This window comes from Protomyctophum parallelum, assembly GCF_964188405.1.
Source record: "Protomyctophum parallelum genome assembly, chromosome: 1".
In the NCBI taxonomy this organism is placed as follows: Eukaryota; Metazoa; Chordata; class Actinopteri; order Myctophiformes; family Myctophidae; genus Protomyctophum; species Protomyctophum parallelum.
In genome coordinates this window covers 33,186,326-33,205,443 of record NC_139697.1, presented here as the reverse complement: position 1 = coordinate 33,205,443, position 19,118 = coordinate 33,186,326, and the positions used below count along the sequence as shown (strand labels likewise).

At 45.3% G+C, this 19,118-nt stretch overlaps 1 protein-coding gene across 1 annotated transcript in view; it reads left to right on the top strand.

Moving 5' to 3' along the window:
- csmd2 (CUB and Sushi multiple domains 2) overlaps positions 1–19,118 on the top strand; it is a gene marked incomplete at both ends in the record, with an annotated part of 400,982 nt that overhangs the window by 301,915 nt on the left and 79,949 nt on the right. Inside the window, 7 exons of the mRNA XM_083776184.1 lie at positions 2,360–2,456; positions 2,988–3,092; positions 3,485–3,603; positions 8,330–8,399; positions 10,982–11,098; positions 12,719–12,928; positions 17,077–17,265. Coding sequence (XP_083632310.1) covers positions 2,360–2,456; positions 2,988–3,092; positions 3,485–3,603; positions 8,330–8,399; positions 10,982–11,098; positions 12,719–12,928; positions 17,077–17,265 — 907 coding nt within the window. The remainder of the gene's footprint in view (positions 1–2,359; positions 2,457–2,987; positions 3,093–3,484; positions 3,604–8,329; positions 8,400–10,981; positions 11,099–12,718; positions 12,929–17,076; positions 17,266–19,118) is intronic.

Sequence of the window (19,118 nt, the reverse complement as noted above, 5' to 3'; positions counted from 1 at the left end):
CTTTTGTCTCTGCGGACGGAGCTCATTAAAAGTCCAGATTTGATTTAAGGAGGGTTTACAGAATTACAACTCGCATTACCCAGACAAAAGATCCATATAATTGGCTCTTCGACATACCTTGAGCCTTGATGTAGACATTGTCGTGCAGTAGTGTCACGCGGGAGGAGGAAAAAAATAGCCAATCTACAAGCTCACAATTGTGACACGTCGTGAGCTTGCAGATCGGCTATTTCCCCCCGCACGCGAGACCGGCATTGTACAACGGTGTATGAATGTGCCGTTATACTTATCGACGCTTCCCCCATAGTGCAGTGAATTTATTATGCATAATTCAGGTTCTTTGATGTATGTACACACGAGCTCCGCCGCCGTTAGCCCAGGGGCAAGGTCCCCCATGCAGCCACGGATCCGCCGTGATGGAAAGGCAGTAGGTTTATAGTCTTTAGCCACGCCGTGGCTAATGACCTGAGTGGTGTCCCTCAGCTATTAGCGCTGCACCTCAGCTGACTGTCCTTGCAGGTCAAACGCGGTTTGGGACCCACAGGCTTGATCGGCATGCTACGCTACCCACCAAACGGGTGGGAAGGAATCAGAGCAAGAAGGAGAGAAGGGTAGAGCAGAGCATACGTGTGTGCGTGCACGTGCGAATGTGTGTGCGTGTGCGTGTGCATGTGCATGTGCGCGTGTGTGTGTGCGCGTGCGTGTGTCCGAGAAAAGTAAACACCACAACTCACTGACGCGCACATCCACACACTCCTGGCAAGGTTCAGCTCGGCCGTGATATATGGTGTGTTAGCGCATGTTTGTCAGCTAACACGACACGTATGCTACCCCCCCCCCCCCCCCCCCCCCCCCCCCCCCACACACACACACACACACACACACACACAGCAACTCTCTGCCACCTGTGCACGCAAACAGCAAAATGATAACTGGAAAGACTTTTTCACATTGGCTCAGTATACCTGCAGTCCAGCTCTCCTCCTATTCCTCCTCTTCCTTATAGTCTCTCTCTCCCTCACCCTCTCTCTCTCCCTCTCCCTCTCTCTATCTCTCTCTCTCTCTCTCTCTCCCTCTCCCTCTCCCTCTCCCTCTCCCTCTCCCTCTCCCTCTCCCTCTCCCTCTCCCTCTCCCTCTCCCTCCCTCTCCCTCTTCCCCTCCCCCTTCCCCTCCCTCTCCCCCTCCCTCTCTCTCCCCCTCTCCCTCTCCTTCTCTCTCTCTGTCTGCTCGTTTCCCTTCCCCCCCTGCTGTCCTCCCTCCCTGCCCTCCACCACTAGCACAGTCAGACACATTAGATTGGAGTGTCACGATCTAGGCGAGAAGTTAAAGGGGCGAGGTGCCTCGCCGGCACATTTTGCGGCGGCTCCCTATAATGAAAGATCCATCTGTGATCTGCCTCATCTCCCTGGGACTCGCCGGGCCCCCTCCACCCTTTTAATTGGCTCGTATCCGATCCATAGCCATCAAAGTTGGAGGAGAGAGAGAGGAGGAATGGAACGGGAGGATGAGAGGGAGAGAGAGGGGGGGGGGGAGGTGCATGGGAGAGAAGATGGCGAGAGAAGATGAAGTGGGCTGAAAAGAAACCAGAGGAGTTTGTGATTTAGCAAAGATTCTAAGCGCCTATGTACTGTATGGTGTTTTCTGTGTTCAAAACAAGCAGTTTTGATCTGTGGACTCTACACATGAAATCTACACATTTTCAAAGCCGGACACCCGAGCAAGTGTTTGAGAGAGAGAGAGAGACATGGTGGAATGATGCTTTACATTCTACCTTGTCTCTCTTTAGCATCCACTGTCTTGTATGCTGGACTCGTTATCTCCCTTTAGCAGGATAGGTAAAAAAAAAAGCCACATTCATTGTTAGACTTTTTTGGAGACAGAGACAAATTATAGCTGAAATCAAGCTGATATAATAATTGGTGATGTACAGTAGCTTTGTATAACTCTCCATGCATTTCCACTAAACCAGTGGTTTTCAACCCTTTTCATATCAAGGCCCATTATGTATTCAGCATTTGAGTGCACTTAGACCTAGAGTCTAGACCTAGGAGGTCTTCTTCAGGGAATGAAGAAGAAGAAACGTTGGATTCTTGTCAATAAATATACAGCATCGTGGCTACGAGTGTGCAGCCTTTTTCTTATTTTTTACTTGTATATGTTGGTACCATGGGAGAGATAACAAGCAAACGATGAAAATATCAATTATTCTGCATTCTGATTCATTTGTTCTAATTCTGTTCTTATCCCTCTCTACTTTCTCCTTCATCTGCGTGTGTGTGTGTGTGTGTGTGTGTGTGTGTGTGTTTTCCTCCATCCTCCCCCTGTGCGTATCCCCCCCCCACCCCCCGCCGCATCCCAGATTCAGGTGATAAGCTTTGTAACCGAGCAGAACTGGGACTCCCTGGAGGTGTTTGATGGAGGGGACAATTCAGACACCATGCTGGGAAGCTTCTCAGGTAGTGTGTGTGTGTGTGTGTGTGTGTGTGTGTGTGTGTGTGTGTGTGTGTGTGTGTGTGTGTCTAAGTTTCAACTTTTTCCACCTCCACAACTTGACGAAAGTGTTTCTACAGAATTTCAATAACAATGGCTATTAACTAAATGTGGAGGACATTTGGTACACATGTGAGGCTTTGTAACAATGTTAAGTGGAGCTTCAGGTACGTAAATGGCATGGGTCACAGTGTACTGCAGCCACGCTTCCGGCAAATACTCAGTGGAACTTATTTTTTTAAAGGTTAGATTCCTGCGTGCTGAGCGTTTGTAGGTTCTCCAATATCGAGGATACTAACATAGCATTCTCATTTTGTCTCTGACTCACTGGACGCAAACTTTAAATGTTGGTTTTACCCCAATACGAAGGGCAGAGAGAGATTAATGCTTGTGCATACAAACCCAACCAATGAGAGGAGGTAGCTATAAAAATGACTTTCTTCATATTCACTGTAAGAGTGCTCAGTACTAAAGCCACGATGTCTCTTCTCTGCCAGGCACGACAGTCCCAGCTCTCCTCAACAGCACGTCCAATGAGCTCTACCTCCATTTCTTCTCTGACATCAGTGTATCTGCCGCTGGATTCAGACTGGAGTACAAAAGTAAGAGTGCTTTGCACTATACATCATACATATACATTTACCCTCACTTATGATTCCAAATGGCCTCACTTTGTCATTTGATTTTGAAAAGTAGGTTTCTGTACGAGGTCAAGTTCGAACATGACTCTTATTCAACATTAATGGGTCCATTGTACAGAGAAGTGACTGACAGCGGTAATGCATTCGTGTATTCTTTTGTACTGCACTCTCCGCCTACGGCTATAAGCGGCTAGCCACGTAACACACAATTATTGAGATTCAATGATAAAGATGTACAGACAGACAGACACAGAGACAGACAGACGTGCATGCAGTTATAGCTTCGTCACATGCCACTAATAAGTGCCTCGATGATGGCATTAACCTCTTTCTTTTCTGTTTCCCTTGGTCAGCGGTGTCGCTAACCAACTGTCCAGAGCCGGTGGTTCCTATGAACAGCATCAAGCTGGGGGAGCGTCTTCAGATGAACAACGTGGTGTCATTCCAGTGCGAGCCTGGATACACTCTGCAGGTGAGACCCATGACCTTTGACCTTGTTCCATCCACTCCATCCACACTGTGGTTAACGGCTACTACCAGGTCCCTTAACGCCAACCTCCAGGGCGGGGCCAGGCACTACTGCATGTCTACCCATGAGCTAATGTGTTAGGTTTCTGGTCTAGAGGGGCGGGGCGCGGCGCGGCAGAGATTTGCGCACGCCCTGATTGGATGTTACCGATCTGTCAGTGACCCCCGGCCCCTCCTCTCCCCCCTAGTGCAGCGCTACGTCACATCATTTGGAGCGACGCCCACCCGGAAGGGTTGACTCCCACTTCTAGACCAGAGCGGCCAATGCGTTCCTCCAGGCTTTCATTTTTTGCGCAGACGAAAATGAAAGCCTGGTACCGACCGAGGCTACTGTATGTCAAGCGTGCATGCACCCTCTCTCTCTCTCTCTCTCTCTCTCTCGCACACACACACACACACGCACACATGCACGCAGTATGCACAGCACACAAGTGAGTTAAAACATTCTTGTACTCAAATCTAAAAGTTTTCAGAGACCTACTTTTTGCCACTGTTATAAAGCCTTCAGAACTTTTTGATTGAATCCTCAAAACCCCAGAGGAATAAATGTACTATATACTCACTTGAACGCATGGTTGAAGACTGGAATTGTCATTGTGTTTTCCCTAACCGTAGATGAATTGCATAGTCATTATTTAGGATAGAAAGTAAGCCAAACTATTAAAGGACCATACCGCCATCGACACATGTCATTGACTATTCATGGCTTTTGCCCTATTATCCCACTCAGGATGGGAACAATTTTTGGTGTTGTAAGCATGATGTTTTACTTAGCTATTGCAAAATAGCAGATCTACAAGCTCATAGCGCGGCACCGCACTCATAGCGTGGCACACATGCATTCATGTGTTGTGAATGAATGCATGGGATCCGAATGGAAACAAGACCGCAAGGTCTTTTTTAGGTGCTATCCTTTTGGATAGATGTTTCTTGACTAATAATCAATCAATTGTGCCGCACTACGAGCTTGTAGATCTGCAACTTTTTTTTTTAATCATGAAAATGTGGCGCAAATCTTTGAACATATATTCTTTCCGCGCAAACTCAAATCTTTGCTTCTGGTGAGGTCCCTGTAACAACATATTTTCAGATTGGGGTCGGCGGCCAATTACATATATTTTTGGGGGTCCTTAACATGAAAATGTTTGAGAACGACTGACATAGAAGGGTTTTTCAGAAAAAGCATTTGTAGAATCGTCCTCAGGTATAAATGGGTTATACAGAGGCCATTATTAATTATTAATAATGTGTTATGTTGTGTTTGTTTACATTTTCTGCAAAGTCATTAAAATGCTATCAAAGGTACCTGAATAAATGAGTCAGTGTTGACTGAACATCATTGCACAGTTAATAAATCATCTAAATCTTTTCTCGGGGGGACAATTTTAGGCTAGACATTTCAAATCAATCTGCACTTTAAAATGCACTGATACTGTATAAATATGTAACCCAAAAAAATCTCAAGCAAGTTGACTTTCATATCATACTTAACATTATGGAGTAAACAAATGGAGTAATGTATATTATATGGTGAGTCATAGGCAATGGGCATTGTTATTACATTCTTCAAAAAATCACACCTGTGTGAAGTGAGGGGCACTCTATTCATCGTACGTATACTTATACCGACATTGAAACATACCTTAGTTACATCACCGATAATTGTGGTCGCTTATTGGCCAAGGGTTTTGACTGACATACCGACAGCCGATTTGCTCAGAGACATGAAGTAAATTCTCCATTCATTGTCTATGGCATTTAATGTTTAATGTTCAGACAGAATCTACACTATGGCTGTTTATAGGATGGGCGTCCCTCAAAAAACGTTTGTAAACAAGTAAGCAAGCTTAATATATATTTCTAAATTCCACAAAGAGTGAGTGAGTGTGTCCTTGTGTGTCCTTCGTGTATCTCAAGAACCGTCCAACCAATTTCCTTCACATTTGGCGTGTGTATCACTAATGCCCCAAGGGAGTGCGTGTGATGTCAGTCGGATCAGCGCTTCTCTGGAACTGGCATGTGTGGCACAATTATTTGCAAAGTCAACTCAGAAAGAAATGACAGCTGTTGCCCGTGAATGACAAATACTGCACCAAGTACTCTGACAATGGAATGTTTTTCGTGCAAAACTAATGTTTGCAATGGATTCAGATTCATGAAAACCCCCTATCTTTCTATAAATGCACCAAGTGACTGTTTGTCTGTCTGTCTGTCTGTCTGTCTGTCTGTCTAATCCACATAACTCGAGAACCGTTCGCCGCACCGACTTCAAATTCGACACACGCATGCCACACCACCGCAGGGGTCCAGTGCCCGGTGTCACGGTTGTCCAGAAGCGCCCCCAAAAGGCCTACCCAGCGTCCATATATGGATCTGGCCTGTTCTGACCTCACAACACTCCATATTTGGTCATGCCTGACACAGAAGGGACACAGGCATAATATCTGGGTGGGACATGCATTTCCAACTTGCATCATTCCAAGAAGACCTCTCTAGTGTTCATAAAGCATAATGGAAATTTTAATTTATTTGCCTTATATAGGTTGTTATGGTACCCCAACTTTCAACCCCTGAATTTAGCATAATCCACTAATAACCCTAAGGATCATAAAAAAAAACCTTGAAAGATTACTATTGCAATTTATTTTGGGTCAAACATTAGATTGACTGGCCTATATGTAGTCTGCTGACTGGGTAAAGCACTAGTAAATACCATAATAATATAATAATTATCATCATAAGAATAAATACATTTATAATGCAGTGTCCCTGGCAGCAGTGGCTGGTGGTAGAGCAGCAGTCTGGGAAACAGAAGGTTCCTGGTTGGAGACCCAGCTCGTCCTGGCTTACTGTCCAAGTGTCCTTATATGACACTCGTCCTCAACCACTCCCCGTCGTCGCTGCTCAATAGTTGCCTACTGCTCCTAATAGTTAGCACGGGTTAAATACAGAGGGTGAATATAATATATGTGCAAATGTACTTTACCAGGTGCATGGTCCGGAGGAGTTCATTTAACTAGCACTCACTTCAAACGTCCTTTGGGTACCTTTTATGTACAGGCAGCAGGAGAAGGCGTTTCGGTAGAGCCTTCCTCAGCACAGTGATAAATCAAAGACAGGTGTCTCAAATGAAGGGGACCTGGGTGAGACACATTATCACTTAAAAATTGAGATGGAGCTCAGAACCCGAAAAAACCTGATAACAAGCTTATTGAGTAACCTAATAAGCTTTGGGCTTATCAAGCCTGTTATCGAGCATAGCAGCCCATGACGTCATGTTTAAACAATCAAGACAAGATGGCGATCTAATCACCCATGCTGGCACAAACATGTCGGACTAAAAGTGTCTTTAAAGTGACGGAACACATATTAACCACAGTTAATAAAAAACAGTTTCCAAAGGGAAAAGGTCAATTGCCTTCCATCTGTTAGAAAAGTAGGGTTTTTGAAGGCCCTAGTAAAATGAAGTGTAAGTGATATTGTTTGGTTAAATACATGAAAAACCCATGTTTCTAGGTCAGTCGTTCTCAAACATTTTCATGTCAAGGACCCCAAAAAATATATGTAATTGGCCGAAATTATGTTGTTCCAGGGACCCCGCAGAAGCAAAGATTTTAGTTAAAAACGTTCACTCTGAAAGAATAAATATTCAAAGATTTCCGTCACATTTTTCAAAAATAGAAGATCTACAAGCTCGTAGAGTGGCAGTCGGTGCCGCACTATGAGATCTTCTATTTTTCAATAGCATAATAATATAAAGTATAATATAATGCTTAAAACACCAAAAGGGTTTCCCGACCAGAATGGGTTAAGTGGTTGTGCGGTCCATGTAGACACAACCTCTGGCTTGTATAGGTCTATTATATTATATAAAGATACAAATCAGTTCCTTGCTGTGACTGCATTGTCTCAGCATGCACCATTCATATTTGAAGTTCATCATTATTTATTGAAAGTGGCTTTTTTGTGCAACTCGACGAGCTTGTAGAACAACGTGTCCAATGTTTTCACAGAGTGCTCGCCTGTATTGATTTCATACCCAGAAAAAGAAACTGACGATTTGTAGCAGAAGAGACTGTTTATTTCCTCCAACATGACCAACTGTATAGGGTCATCATGTGTGGGGAACATTCAGAATTGGCATATCGACTACATTGGGAGGAAAAGGGGGAAATAATTTGCCAAACATCTGAGATCTCTCTCTCTCTCAGTCAGTGTTTCTTTTTTGTTAGTATAGCACAATGATCTGTGATCTGTATCAGAGCTGTCAGTCACCTCTGTGTGTGCGTGTGCGTGCATGCGTGATCATTTGATATTGTCGTGTTGCCTCTGCTGCATGGTTCTCTGTCACTTCACATGCACTGTAACAATCCTCAGTGTTTATTTAACTGTGAGCGTGTAGAAATGGATCTCCATTTGTACACGCCTAGAGTCAAATTGAGACTTAGGATTTGACTGCATTTGGCTCAGCAACAGACCGTGGCACAGAGAGAGAGAGAGAGAGAGAGAGAGGGGGGAGATGGGAGCTTCAAAGAGGCGACAGATGAGTGACAAGGAAGGAAGCAAATTAACTGACTTCCCGTTCTCTTTTTGTGCATTGGTCTTCTTGTTCTTTGTGTGTGTGTGTGTGTGTGTGTGTGTGTGTGTGTGTGTGTGTGTGTGTTTTGCAGGGGAACTCTCACATATCCTGTATGCCAGGAACCGTACGCCGGTGGAACTATCCACCTCCTCTCTGCATAGGTAAAGAAAGCCCTACCTCTTTTCCCTTACCCTTTCTATCGTTTCTTTTTATCTTCCTCTCTCTTTATCTTCTTTATTTCTATACGTTCCACCTCCTCCTTTTCCCCCTTTCCTTCTGCCCTATGTCTGTCCCTCCTTATCTCTCTCCCCCAGCTCCCTCTCTTCATCCTCTCCCTCCCTATACCTCTCCTCTCTCTCTCTCTCTCTCTCTCTCTCTCCCTCCCTATACCTCTCCTCTCTCTCTCTCTCTCTCTCTCTCTCTCTCTCTCTCTCTCTCTCTCTCTCTCTTCCACCTTCACGTTTCTCTCTCTTCTCGTGTGGGATCGTGCCTGCCACCCACGCCCAAGGTAACGGGCCTGTAGCGGTGACAGCTGATTATTCCACACATTATACAAGCGTCTCAGGCCAAGGTCCCTGTGGGCACGCCGCGCCACGTACTTGCCAACCCACCCACCCACATCGCTTGCCTTTTGAATAGCGCCAGCAATTGATTTTCCACAGATGGCAACAGCGATACATTTTTACCCCCCCCACCCCACCCCGCCCTCCCGAAAAGTGGGTTAATATGTTTCTGCACGTTCCTCCTCTTCACTCCTCGTTAGGTGATGGATAGGTAAACAGTGCGGCAGATGCTATTCACGTTGCTGGGAGGCGGTCGAAGAGAGGTGTGCGTGGTATATATAACTGTATAATATGTATCCAACCATCCTGCGCCCTTGTGAAACGTTTCATGTGGCTTTGCAAGCTTTTTATTGCTATACCGTTGCTGAGGTGTTGGAACCTTGTATGTCCAAAAATCACTGCTTTTCAGGAAATGGTTTCAGTTAGTCGTTTAGTCACAATACGTTTCATTGTTTAAATATTTATACAACCCACAGACAGATTCAACACTTTCAGTTTAAAAAAAAATCAAGATCTATACAAGCTTTTCTCCTCGAGATCTACAAGTTGCGAGCTTGTAGATATAGGCTATTTTCAAATGTTTTTGAAAATATGATGTAATGAATAAAATGTAGGACACATAGAAAGTTGAAATAGAACGATACAAGGTTTCTGCCCGATAAACATCTCGCGCTCTTGTGAAATGCTTCATGTGGCGCTTCTTTGCTAACTCTCTATATATACTGTATGTTCTCCCAAAGCCAAACTCTGAGGCACAGAGCGCTCAAGGCTCACTTCATCTGGTGCTTATTCGGTGCTCGCTTGCCTCAGCGCTGCATTTGACAAACGCGTTCCACTTATCGGAACGACCTACTACTGCCTAATTAGTTCCATCTTCAGGCCGCGATTGGTTAAAGTAGGGAGGGTTGAAGATTCATCGCGTTTACAGGCATCAGCAGTTTCCTGATTACCCCCCGGCTTTTTTTCTGCTGGCACAGGCTAACACTTAACCCCCTTCGCTTCATTCCTTATACAGGAACACTGTGGTTGCAGCGGCTCCGCTCGCCCCCGTCTTTTGAGTTATGCAGGCCGTTTGTCCCATTTACCTCCTCTTCCACCGCGCGCTTGTTTCTCTCACGCTCGTTCTCTCTGTCTTTATTTACCTGACTCAGCAGTATCCCTCCACTCGTCAGGTTAATTCTGTTGTCTCGGGAGCTCTCTCTATCTTACTCTCTCTCGCTCTCCTTGTATCCTTCCCCCTCTTCTATTATCTTTCCCGTCCCCCACCCCCACCCTCTCGTTCAGTTTATCAAACCCTGTCCATGACTCTGTTTGAGTCTTGTTCCACTGTTCCACTTGAGGAACCCGTTAAATCCATCAGAGGTTTGAGATGAAAGGGGAAGCAGGCATGAGGGGAGACGGTGGTGGGCCTGAGATATGAGGACTGCTTACAAAGTGCTCCCAACCCCTTTGATACTTTAGAAGAGGTGAAACTGACCTATTTTATGAAATACTGGCTCCTGAAGACTACAACTATATATACACCTCCTGTGTCTTTCTCTTCTTCTTCCTGCTTTTTCCCACTGTAGATGAAGAGTTTTCAATAACTAGGTCAGAGGCGTTTTTAACGTGTTCACCTTTCAACTCGTCTTTAATGTTTATGCAGTGCACAATAATGTGGGCATTTCTGTAATTTAGGTACTGTAGATTTAAAGATATTTTTTTGCGGCTTACGCCTTTATTGATTTTTTAAGGGATAGAAAGTAGGCTGACAGGAAACGGGAGAGAGATGGGGGGATGACATGCGGTAAAGGCCGTGTCGGGTCCGGGAGTCGAACCCGCGGCACACCGCGACTGGATCACCAGTCCGGTGCCCAGACCGTTACGCTACGGCCTGGGCCAGGTACTGTAGATTTGGCAAAGCAATTGAGAGTAACAGCAATATACATAGGAGTCATGCCAATTGCATTTAATTTAAAGAGAGAGAAATTAGAAGTAAGAAAATAATCTCTGTCATTGTGAAAACTGTTAGGGAGATTGTTGAATGCAGAACACTTTGATTGTGTTACTCTGGGTCGCAGTTCCTGCCGTAGGAAAAAGGAAATAGCCTTCCTTAGAAATAGGTTTAGCATTGTGTTAACCCCACCATGCAGTAAGTTAATGGTATACATCCTGTCTGAATCTGATCCTGTGCTATATAGCTCAATGTGGCGGAATCCGGGAGGAAATGGAAGGGATGATACTCAGCCCCGGTTTCCCTGGCAACTACCCTAGCAACGGCGACTGCACCTGGAGGATCTACCTGCCAGTTGGATACGGTGAGAGAAATGCATGGGAGCCTTGGTAGCCTACTGAGGTCCTGACGTCACTCGCTCATCCCCTGGGTCACGGCATTGCCTCGTATTAGAATTGTGTGGTCCAAAAATAAACAAACTGTCCCAGTGATATTGTCAGGGAGGTGGCTCTGTATCCTTTACAATAGTCAGTCACAATCAGCTGATCGCCACGCCATGATGCTTCATATCCATATGAGTCAAACCAAACCGGGTTTGTTTGTTTATTTTAGGGACACAGTTGCCACAATATTACTTATTTTAGGGACACAGTTGCCACAATATTACACTTCAGAATTCAGGCTGGGTGTGGAGTTTGCATGTTCTCCCCGTGTCCCCTAGGGGAGAACGGGTTCACAAATAACATGCAGTAATCCTGGTCTCTAAACTGCCTCCCCCTGGCCAGCCGGGTCGCCTGATGGAGGGGAAAGGAAGTAAGGAACTGGTTGGAATAACGTGTTCCTTCCACGCGCTACGTCCAGAGAAACTCTCCCCTGACAGGTGTAAAGGAGCAATTTGGACACTCATGCATGAAGGAAACATGAGTTCAAGTCCGTTGCTCTCCCTAGGTTGGCGGAGGGTGTGTAGAGCCCAGGATCACATTAGATAATTGACACAGGGGTGAAAAATGGGTTACAAAATCCTGGGATAAAAACAAAATTAAAAACTAGAATTCAGATTGGGGGGGACGTCTGTGCTCTATAATGACTGCTGGACAGCTGAGACGCGCATATAGGTAAATGTCATTGTAGAAGTCATGTGAAGTTTATATTTTATTATTTATCCTATTTATAGCCTGTATACTATTAAATACTATTAAAATGTATACCGGTACTATTAAACCAATACTTTGTTGATGGGGGGGGGGATGGAGGGTCCCCTCATTGTTTTGGCTGAGAGCTTGCGGATCTGCTATTTTCAGCAAAAGGTTCGCCTATCATGACCTTCCCAGTATAGGGACGGTAGGGTTCATGACGTTCCCAGTATAGGGACGGTAGGGTTCATGACCTTCCCAGTATAGGGACGGTAGGGTTCATGACCTTCCCAGTATAGGGACGGTAGGGTTCATGACCTTCCCAGTATAGGGACGGTAGGGTTCATGACCTTCCCAGTATAGGGACGGTAGGGTTCATGACCTTCCCAGTATAGGGACGGTAGGGTTCATGACCTTCCCAGTATAGGGACGGTAGGGTTCATGACCTTCCCAGTATAGGGACGGCAGGGTTCATGACCTTCCCAGTATAGGGACGGTAGGGTTCATGACCTTCCCAGTATAGGGACTGTAGGGTTCATGACCTTCCCAGTATAGGGACGGTAGGGTTCATGACCTTCCCAGTATAGGGACGGTAGGGTTCATGACCTTCCCAGTATAGGGACTGTAGGGTTCATGACCTTCCCAGTATAGGGACGGTAGGGTTCATGACCTTCCCAGTATAGGGACGGTAGGGTTCATGACCTTCCCAGTATAGGGACTGTAGGGTTCATGACCTTCCCAGTATAGGGGCGGCAGGGTTCATGACCTTCCCAGTATAGGGACGGTAGGGTTCATGACCTTCCCAGTATAGGGGCGGCAGGGTTCATGCGGTTCATTTTGTCCATTCCCAGGAGCCCACGTTCAGTTCCTGAACTTCTCCACGGAGGCCAACCACGACTTCCTGGAGATCCGCAACGGGCCGCTGGAGACCAGCACGGTCATCGGCCGCTTCAGCGGCCCCGACATCCCCTCCTCCCTGCTCACCACGTCGCACGAGACCACCGTCTACTTCCACAGCGACCACTCGCAGAACAAGCCGGGCTTCAGGTTTGAGTACCAGGGTAAGAGACCGTGGATGGATGGATGGATGTGCCATCCTGTAGATCGGTGCGTTTCAAACGTTTTTGTGCCCATGCATGGACATGCCCACCACAGCAATGGGCAACATCTTCAAGGCACGCCTGTATCCATTGTGCTCTGGATTAAGAGCGTCTGCTCAATGCCTGAATTGTAATTGAAAAACTAAAAGTATAGCATTCACATCTGTATTTGGAAATTATATACAAAATCCCATGGCACACCTGGCCTGGGAACGACTGCCATGGAATCGAGGAAAATGAAAAATGAAAAAAAAAATAAGGAAAAAATAAGAATAGACAGATGGGATGATGAAGTAAATGAGACAAACATTGACGCCTTTGAAGATAGTTTGTTGGAAACGTTCACACATTCACAGCACGGCAAGGCATGCCGTGACTGCTTCATCTTTTTAAATATGATTCAAACATTAAAAAAGTGGGATGAACACACCTACATTTTAGATAATTAGGAGAATGTATCTCAGACTTGTATTGACGATGCATTGATATGCTGAAGGTATACTACACAAAGCAACACCTGACCACATCCTTCTTCTCCTGAGTACTTCTACTGAGTACTTCTTCTCCTGAGTACTTCTACTGAGTACTTCTTCTCCTGAGTACTTCCAGTGCAGCGTGTCCGACCATTTTGAAAAGCACAGTGGCATTTAAGTGGTGGACAGTAAATGGTGAATGCACTTACTGTATAATGCAAATCTGGGAAACGACGAGAGACTGAAAGGGGATTAATTATGACTCATGGAAGCCCATTGGTAATTGACTCTATTGTCATGAGGAATAATGCATTTTAATCGACTGTTAGTTTAATTACACCTTAATGGTGCCACTTTGCTGGGGGCTGGACTCCCCCCCCCTTCCTACTCAAAGTTGAGGTCCGGACGACGCACGTTACGCACATGACGTCACTGAACGTCCGTCCACCTCCATGAACATGCTGCAGTTCCACTTTTCGCCAGTAGGTAGTGGCAGCTTCAACATTGGATACCCCCTTCTGGGGCCTTGATACAAACAAGGTAAAATAATAAATAAAGATAATAAGATATATAAGATACACACACACGCGCGCACACACACACACACACACACACATAGAGTATATCAAATACACATGCAGAGGCAGGAAACGCCATTGTTATATAAACGTTCACATTCCTACAGTTTGAGGGCTTGTTTACCACTGTGGTGTTCTCCAGGAAGGGCCTCCCTTGTCTAACACAACAGGCTCAGAAAGCAGTTTATTAATTTGTTGTATTTATTTGTATTTATCATTGCTCTTATTCAACAAATGAGCCGGCGGATCAAAAGGGTTGTGGCGTGCATTCACATAATTAGGTGTACATTAGCATATAAATCAAGCATTATATTTGGAAATCCCCCCTCCCCTTCCCGTTTGCACTGTTTGCTTGACTTATCTTGCACAAAGGGATGCTGTGATCCATATAAATCAATTTCTTAAGTCATATTTATATCCCAGCCCTTCAAGGCTCACTGACTGCTCTGCTTTTGTATCCAGTTGGGGAAGAGAAAGAAAAGATACAGGGGCTGGAGAATAATTTATCTATAGCTTCTGATGACTGTGCCAAACACTCAGGCCCGCCCCTGGCACAATGTGTGTTTGGTACAAAAAGTGTATCCAAGAACACCCCCGTAGCTTTGATGGTAACAGACAGTAATAGATAGGACGGGTGGGTGGGGGTTAGAGATCAGGAGTGCTGCTGATGAGACAGAGATATCTGCCAAAAACACGGCGACGTGAGTTGAGGAGGCAGGAAGCCCCCGGTATCGTGATATACTGATGTCTGACTGAGCAGTGTCCACACATCCACAGGAATTAAGTCTTGCTACACAACAGTGATGGGTACAGGACCAAATGTAATGGATTCCAACAGTGATGTTGTGGAAAAATAGTTTTGTAACCACCTACAGTAGCTATACCTACCGTACCGACCTATCTAGCTGGCTGCCCTACTCTGCCTACATACATACATACATACATACATACATACATACAATACATATAAGCCTGCATGTATGTACAGTATGGTAGGCAGGTACTGTACTGTAGGTAGGTTCATACCACTGCATTAACAGAGCCACAGTGAATTTAGAAACAGTCGATTCTTATTTCAGACAGTCATCGTCATCCAACTCAACACTGACCTTGTTATCTGCCGACACACATGTACCTGCCACTGGAACATCTAATTGATGCATTTGCCTGCGCACTGCATTAAGCTCAGGGCCGGCCCAAGCCTTTTTGGGGCCGTAAGCAGAATTTGATTGATTTGCCCCCGAGCTTTCTCTCAACCAACACAGAGAGAGACGAAGACTGAGAGAAAGAACTATTCCTTATTAAGATCCTATTCATTTCGATTAAACTGTTGCCATTCATTTCGGCAAATCGTACGAGGTGGCAAAAGTTGACCGTTTAGTATTATCTTTTATACATTACATTAATATACAAGTTACTGAATGTGTATGTTTCCATGCATCCCTCCATAGCGTCAGCTTCCAGATAAATGGCATATGGTTAGTAGCGGAGTACTGTACTTGATACAGTCACAACAACTCATTCAAAATACCTTTTTACTCTACACTGGATATACAGCGTAACTTTCAAAACATAACATTCAAATTGCCTACTTCTAAATACCCAACAGTGTTTTAATTAACCGTGTCAAGAAGGCACTCTGTGCGACCATAAAGCTTTACAGGCCAATGGTTGGAATGAAATGAGAGAATGTTAACACTAATTATGATAATGACGTGTATACACGTCTTTAGAATCAAAACCACGGGGTGCCTTTGATGTGTATAAGCGTCTTTAGGTCATTTTTATTGATATCAAACCATATTATAAAAATAAATACATTTTTTTGGCCTTTCCTTCAGCGATTCTACTGGTTTCGGGCATGTGCACTGCCGTTCACTTCCTTGTTTACGGGCCGACAAAAGTTGCTCATAACTCTAAATCTACAGCACTCTCCATGGTTTTGATCATAACGCTGATGTTCTGTGGTCATTTCTGACTTCAGCAAGCACCTCGTTTGGAATATTAACTCCTTAAAGAGACATAAGACGACGTAGCGTGAGGTACTACGGGAAAATTATGACTCCCGGTTTTGGGGGGTAATGGAAGGCGAGGCTTATCAGAGTAAAATCTGCCTCATCTGCATGGCACTCTAGCCTTTATTGTGAAAAATTCCCCGGCAAAATAATTGTTAACATGGACACAAATGCACACACAAAATAAGTTTCATATTTATTCTATGGCTATGCCTTTCAGGTCACTGGTGTGCAGTTTTTAAGCATCTGTTGTTTCTGTAGTTGAAAGTAAATTCTGAAGCTTTGGCGTGCTGTAAATGTTGAATTCCACTTCTAGATATGCACCAGCGCTATGCTGTTTTTGTGTTTCATATTTCAGAATTCGGAAGGCATTTAGGTGAAGAAGAAAGGAGACACCTTTTTGATAGATAACACCAGAATCTTTGCTGCCAGATGTTTGTCAGGTTGAGTTTGGATATCGTTATGTAGGCTATGTTAAAAGGCAGGGAAACCTCACCAGGGCCTAACTAATGTGCTGAGTCAGACAAGTAACCTACAGTATGTTTATTTTTCTTGCCACTTTACATGCTCTGTACATTGCATATGAATTGAGTAAGATAACTTGGGGGGGCCCTAAGCGGATGTTTCGTTAGTTTATGCCTCAAGGCGTGCACTGATGAAGTCTCAGAGTTAGCACACGCCACAAATTGGTTCCAATTGGCCAAGTCATTAAAAGAGTACCTTGACTGTCTCTGTGTCTCTCTCTCTCTCTCTCTCTCTCTCTCTCTCTCTCTCTCTCTCTCTCTCTCTCTCTCTCTCTCTCTGCGTGTCCCCTGTTTTGCATGCAGATATGTTGCTCATGATTCTAACCTAAGCCCATGATCTCAGCTATTTAAAATGCAGGTCTGCAATTATGCATAAATGATATAAATGAAGAAATAATTGGAAGTTTTATCTGGCCAGGGGGAAGGGCAATGTTATCACTGTATTTTTTCTCATTTACTGTAGTTTATGTTCTTATTTCTCTCTCTCTCTCTCTCTCTCTGTGTGTCTCTCTACCACAGCCTACGAGCTTCAGGAGTGTCCAGACCCAGAGCCTTTCCGCTATGGAGTGGTTGTTGGTGCGGGCTACAATGTCGGCCAGTCCATCTCCTTTGAATGTCTCCCCGGGTATCAGCTCACGGGACGCTCCATTCTCACCTGCGAGCACGGCACCGTGCGCAACTGGGACCATCCCTTTCCTCGCTGCGAAGGTACAGTATACTGCCAACAGAATGCACGGGAAAGGCCCTGTGAGCTCCGTGGCGGCCGCTAGTCAACTATTCTTTCGCCAGAAGCGCTAATATAGTTAGTTGCAGGGATTTTTCTTATTGAGCTCCTAACATCGTCCCTCACCTCGTATCTATCTATAAATGCACCACGTCTCTGTGTGAACGTACATGTGTACGTAGTGCGTCTGTAATGCACGTAACACAGTGCCCGGTGTCGGATAGCCGGTTGTCCAGAATCAACACAAAAGCCTCTGCCCGGGTCCGGACAATTGATCAGACCTGATCACCCCTAGATCTCCATATAAGGAGCTGGCCTGTTCTGACATCACAGTGATTTCTGACAACTGGAAAGCATCGTGGAAAGCAACAACTATGTTTGCATTAACAGTATATGAAACATATAAGATATGTTTTCAGATGTCAAAAAACACATTTAGGTGGAATGGTGATTGTGTAAAGTGAAAGATTATATTCAAAAAATCACACCTGTGTGAAGTGAGTGGTGCAACTGGTGCAAGGCTTTCTCCCATAAACAGGCACAATTCACACACACAAATACACAGGCGCGCGCACGCACAAAATATATAAAATCACTTCCTATTACATTACCACGTTGAGAGTGGTGGCCGTGGGTGTAGCGATTAACCATTATGAATAATTCAGATTAAACGGAATTCTCATTCTCCATTATACAGAAGCAATGTGTTCTTCGTTCTCTTCTAAATCGATACTGCGTCCAGGGGATGTAGAGAGAAAGAAGGTGGTTTCAGGACTGTGTGTGTGTGTGTGTGTGTGTGTGTGTGTGTGTGTGTGTGTGTGTGGGGGGGGGGGGGGGGAGGGGGGAGGGGAGACTATCAGAGAAACAATGGGTGCCTCCACCACCGTGCCTTGTCCTTGACCTAGATTCTCACGCACCTGCCGTCAATTATTCAATAAGACAGGAAAATTACGTCGAGCCACACAGAGGCGATGCTGGCCGTGAGTCTGGCCTTTGAATGCATGAGCGGGGAGATATTACCGTATATTGGAAGACGAGACAGGGGGGGTGGGGCGTTAGCAGTGAGAGTGCATGGATGGATAACAATCTCTTACACTTATTCAGGGCCTGGTAAAGCCCCGGCCCTTTTCTACATTAGCGTGAAGAACCTGCAGGCTGCAAAGATATAGCCGTGTGAGTGAGTCCCACATAGAACGTGCGTCCCACATAGAACGTTTGTGCTTCCGTGTGTGTGTGCCCAGCAGTGTGTGCACACACAGAAGACGCATGTGGGCGTGCATGTGTGCACATGCTTGTCTGCTGTGTGGATCCATGCACAGTCTAAGGTATCTACTATCTGGATGTGCGTGTCTACTTGGCTGTTCAGAGCTCCTCTCTTTCTGTGTGTGCGCACCGTGTGTTGGCTGGCTGACGTGAGAAGGGGGAAGACAGCCCCACCGCCTCTGGCTGTGAGTGTAATTGAATTGGCTTTAATGCAGCAGCACGGTGTGAGGAAGTGAGACAGTAGGTGACGGGACAGGGGGTGCTTAACAGGATAAACACACCTGTACATAGGTCTACACTCCACTGTCACAGCGACATTTCAGTTGTAAAGACGAGGGTGAGGCAGCAGAAATCAGAAGTCACCTGTTTCCTCCACAATAAACCCGGAAGTTAGCAATGCGGCTATAGTAGAGTTATAGCTGCGATCTTTTTCACTGACGACGAATAAATAAAAATATGCTATATCTAAAAAATTATGCCATTAACGGGAAGATGGTCGGTCTGTTTATGTATTGTGTGCCTGACTCATTTTCTTCCCTCTCCCTCCCTCCTCTGTGAGCCCCCATGTTTACTC